Below are 5,000 nucleotides of genomic sequence, written 5' to 3'. Positions count from 1 at the left end.
GAGGGAGAGGGAGAGGGAGAGAGAGAGGGAGAGGAGAGGAGAGAGAGGGAGAGAGAAGAGGGAGGAGAGAGGAGAGGAGAGAGAGAGAGAGAGAGAGAGAGAGAGAGAGAGAGAGAGAGAGAGAGAGAGAGAGAGAGAGAGAGAGAGAGAGAGAGAGAGGAACCGAGGAAAGAGACTGAGAATTATATGAGAGTATATTGTAATAACTAGCCAATTATAATAATGATAATGATTACTTGGATAAAAATAATTCTTATTATCATTGAAAAATCAAATATAGCTGATAATGAACTGTAAAAACATATTAGCAACAACCTTCCAGCTAAAAAACCCTTTTTAATATCTTATAATGAAAAAATAGAAAAAACAAATAAACAAAATTAAAACAATAACAATAATAATGATAAAAGTTGTGAAAAGAGAATAAGAAAATTAAAAAAAGGAAAACAAACAAGGTCAACTGAAGTAATGAAAAACAACACTAAGACAAAACATATACAATCTCTCCTGACTTTTACAGAGACTGAGCAAGGATTACCTAACTTAAGCAGAATTTCCACTTCCTGTCCACCCTGCCCAGGTTTGGCTCTTGATAACTATGGCAAGATGGCAACAGAGAGGGGAGAATGAATGAGAGTAGGAGAAAAGTCGGACAGAAAAAAGAAAGAGAGAGATGAAGTGGTAGTGAAGGAGAATAAAAAGGAATGGGAATGTGAAGAATGAGGAAGAGGAGGAAAAGGTGGAAAACATAGGGGGACAGAAGTGGAAAGGAAAGGAGAGGAAAGGGAAGGAAAGGATGTGGTAGAAGGGAACCAGGGAAAAGGAGGAGGAGGAGGAAGAGAAGGAAAAAATAAAAAGGAGGAAAAAAAAGGAAGACAAGGGCATGTACAAGAAAGACCAAAATTAAGGTAAAGGGAGGGGATCGAATTATAAAACCAAAAATTAAATTGCATGAAGGGCAAGCATTAACCCATTGGAGCCGGTTGATGTGATGACACGTTTTGTGGTTTTTGCGTCAGACACCCGGGATGGGATATTAGCGCAAGCCCGGCACTTGAGTTGAGCAAGCAGGCAGCCCAGGCTCGCGGCTTGTGCATCCGAAAATCTCGAGGCGTTAGGCTTAAGCGTTCAAGAATCCCGGTATTGCGACTGTGCAAAGCCGGAACGGCCCCAGCGTGAATGGGTTAACACATAGGTAGTGAACACAGCTCAGGCCCCTTACCAACAACCATCAGTGTGAACTCGAAGCCGCGCTTGACTGACTTTCTGTGGATTTGATTGGGGAGATTGGCGAAGCCGACGTACCCAGGCATGTCTGGATTGCTGAACTGGAATTGGAAAAGGAAGAATGGTTAATCACAGATTGAAAAGCAATGAAAGAAAAAAGTAGACTAACTTGATAGTACTTTTTCCTGTTCTTTGTAAAATATATAAATTTAAATACTGTAAATGTTAGTTAGATTTCTGACAACATATGCCATAACAATAAAAATTGATAATAAGATTACTAAAATAATGTAACAATAATAAAGTAAAAAAAAAATACTATCCACTGTAATACTGATAATATGAATATGAAGAAACACAATAAGCAATATTAGCAAATCAACTTAATATTCACAGATCCCTTTTTTCACTTCAGCCAATAAATCCTGATACTGTAAAACATGCATTCTCACCAATGCTTAGTCCTAATTAAACACCACATAATCATATCTTCTAACCTGCATCTGACACTTCACTCTTGAACCTTACTGCCTGAATCACACATTTTTAGTTGAGTATCCATTCTCTGTCCTGCGAGATGATTTTTTTTTTTTCTTATTACTTTTTAATGGCCAATATCAAAAGTTCTCTTCCATTCTGATTGCTTTTGGTGCTACACAGGCAAAGCTAATGGTTTCCTTCCAAACCAATGAAAACAATGCCTTTATTTTTTATTCCTTTGATTGTTTTAAAAGGCATCTTTGATGCTGAATTTACAAATAGGTGGATGTTATTGCTGATGTGAAATTCTACCGGAGATTAGGATTAAATGACAAAATATACACTTCTTTGGTTCATATCTGCCTTGGAAAGGTACTGAAAATGCAATTCAGAGAAGGATTAGACTATGTGGTAAAATTTCATCCTCCTTTTTAAATCTGAAATGCTTTAGGACTTAGACTCCATTGTAATAAATAAATAAACAAATAAACATATAAGAACTACCAAACAAAGTAAAAGCTCAGTTGCAAATCACTACTGTGCATCTCCTGAATAAAACCTTGATTTTCCTACCCAAATCCAAAAGTTCCAGTCTAATTCTTTACAACATTCTGAGTGTACCTGTAAAGTATATAATAAGCTCTGCCTCTCTTCCTACCACACTACAAATAGACAAGGAAATGCAAAGAGAATATTTCCAAAAACACATATACAATTACCATATGACATCCAGGCTGTGCATTAGGCCTAACGTCTTCCTCACTTTCATTGCTGTCAGAGCTCATGCTGCTTTGTTTAAATGCTTTATACTTTCCCTTATAATGAATTCCTCATTATCTCTCTCAGCACATTAGCATGCATCATCATTACCAAGAAGTTAATTTCACTCTCTATCTTGCATTGGTAAAGGGACAAAAGACATAGCTATAATACAGTTAGGGCCATTGCCTGCTATGCAACTTACAAAACAATAACTCTGTTGGTAATTTGGAAGGAAAAGCTGCTATGAAAAATGCTTGTAGTCTGAGGATTGAAGCCAAATTGCTTCAAAATCATTATTAATTTCAAGTATAACATAACTAAACTTATTTTTCTATTTTCCCTCCATGTCCTTTATCTTTTCCATTCCTTCTTTCTCATTCTCCCTTCTTACAGGAAGTCATGCCATATGGTACTTGTTCTTAATGTACTGCGGTTACAGGAAGCATAAATTTTGTGCCATTTGGAAACTGGCATAATCAAAATAAAATTTTATTTACCAGCAAAAATAAAGTACTATGAATCATATACTTATTTGAGGAACTGATTCATTATTTCATTATCACTAAATATCCCCAGGTAATTTTTCCGGGACACTACAAGCCTATGCATCTGATGAGTATTCATGCCTTTGATACTCTGACAAAGACCGACAAAATATCCTAGTGGTATATTGGTTCATCATCAAATAAAGAACAAGATTGAGCTTTTTTGTGATATATTATATATCATATGATGGAGATTTGTTGGCCTTCTCCAGAATGATGAAAGTATGGAGACTACACTTTAAACTTTACCACTGATGGGTTGGACTTCAGATTGTTGGAAATCTTTAACATAGCAACAGTATTTGGACTGAACACAACCATTTTGAAGGAGATTGTGAGAGCCCTGTAAACATTTATCAATTCTAATACATCTCTATTTCAGATGTGTGGAATGAAAATTAATTGTAATAAATAACCCCTTTTAACCCACGACACTGGAAAAACACATTTCAACAAAGTGAGATTCTTGTTAAATTAAAATCAAGTACCAAAAGATGACTTCATAACTGTTACTAACCACACACAAGGTAGCTTTCTGCAGTGGAGGCACCTGGAGTTCATAAAGTCAAGCACACACATGTACATATTGTATGTGTATATGAATATATTTTTATCGTTATGGATACATACATGGTTCATTCACAATAAAGATTAGTACTACACACACAATTTAAGTCCTGTAAAATTCACTTGCATGCAAGTATTCCTTCCCAATAGTGTTAAAAAGAGAATTTTAAAAAATGCAGTGCACAGGCACACAAACTGACTCTAATGACGCGTAATGCCACTTCAATTATCCAATTAGAGTACACGCATACCCATGCAGACTTATTCCCTAACCCCCCAATAACCCTATGAATCACCAACACAATCACACCCAAGTACACCATCTCCCTCCACAAAACCCATCTCGCACCACACCCACCTCCACTCAAATCCCAATCCCAGTCCCAACACCATACCACCACACCCTCGAGGGCCGCCACTGCACCTCCGCCACCAGCACCACACTGGAAGAGCAACCCCTACAGCACCACCACCACCTCACCACACGCCCCCACACACCACAGTACCACACCAGTGAGGGCTCACAAGGAACATCTCCTGCCACCACCACCTCCACCACACTGTGACATCTGCCACCACATTCCACCACACTGAAGAGCTGCCTCGTCCTCAGCGCCGTCTGGCCTGGGACTCTCAAAGCGTGACCAGCGAAGTGGCTTCTTTTTTCTTTGCCTCGTTTCTTTATTTTTAAACGCCACAGTCGCCGGTAATAATAACGCCTGGGAACCAGGGGTCCCCCTTCTGTCTCATACCGTGTCAGTAGACATGGTGGGAGGAAGGGGAGGGCGTGGAGAGCGTAGCCGAAGGGATGGAGTTCGCCGTCGATGAATCACTCGGGAGTTCTCGCATTTGTTGACAAACGGGATCGCCGAATAGGAGTCAGACGAGGAACTGAACGCTCTATTTGACCATCGAATTTAATTAACTTCGTATGATTTTCGGTCTAATTGTATAACAAATATTCTATTTAATGATAGAAAAATATTGATTTGCTTACTATATTTCTATAATGATTGATTTGATTACTTTTAGTTGTTACTTTGAAGGTTCTCTGATAACCACACATGGCTGGGGGAGGGTGTGGCCGAGGGGGGGAGGAGGCAGGACAGCCTCCACCTCTTTTTCTCCCCTTCTGCCTCTCCTTTCTCCCCTTCCACCTCACTCTCGCTCAGTCCTGCATTTCTGTAATTATCCATCTATTCCTCTCACCCTTTTATATCTCTCTTTTTTCTCGCCTTCACCTACCCTTCAAAAATACTCAGAAAAAAATATCCTGTCTCGGATAAACCCCGTGCTAAATTGAGTAAGCCCGCGTGTATGCTCGAGAGAGAGAGAGAGAGAGAGAGAAAGTGTGTGTGTGTGTGTGTGTGTGTGTGTGTGTGTGTGTGTGTGTGTGTGTGTGTGTGTGTGTGTGTGTGT

At 39.2% G+C, this 5,000-nt stretch overlaps 1 protein-coding gene across 5 annotated transcripts in view; it reads right to left on the bottom strand.

The window, feature by feature from the left end:
• The window catches only part of Septin1 (Septin 1), a 55,808-nt gene that overhangs the window by 8,160 nt on the left and 42,648 nt on the right, over positions 1 to 5,000 (bottom strand). For 2 of the 5 annotated variants that reach the window (XM_043013006.2, XM_043013007.2), the window contains exon 3: positions 1,223 to 1,328. In XM_043013006.2, the coding sequence (XP_042868940.1) occupies positions 1,223 to 1,328 (106 nt within the window). Of the gene's footprint in view, positions 1 to 1,222; positions 1,329 to 2,426; positions 2,685 to 4,106; positions 4,131 to 4,333; positions 4,483 to 5,000 lie in introns of those variants that run through there. The other 3 variants (XM_043013009.2, XM_043013010.2, XM_043013008.2) reach the window with 3 other exon arrangements.

This window comes from Penaeus japonicus, unplaced genomic scaffold (genome assembly GCF_977035675.1).
Source record: "Penaeus japonicus unplaced genomic scaffold, GWHDUDI00000001_assembly GWHDUDI00000036, whole genome shotgun sequence".
Taxonomy (NCBI): Eukaryota; Metazoa; Arthropoda; class Malacostraca; order Decapoda; family Penaeidae; genus Penaeus; species Penaeus japonicus.
This window is presented reverse-complemented; position numbering and strand designations above follow the sequence as displayed.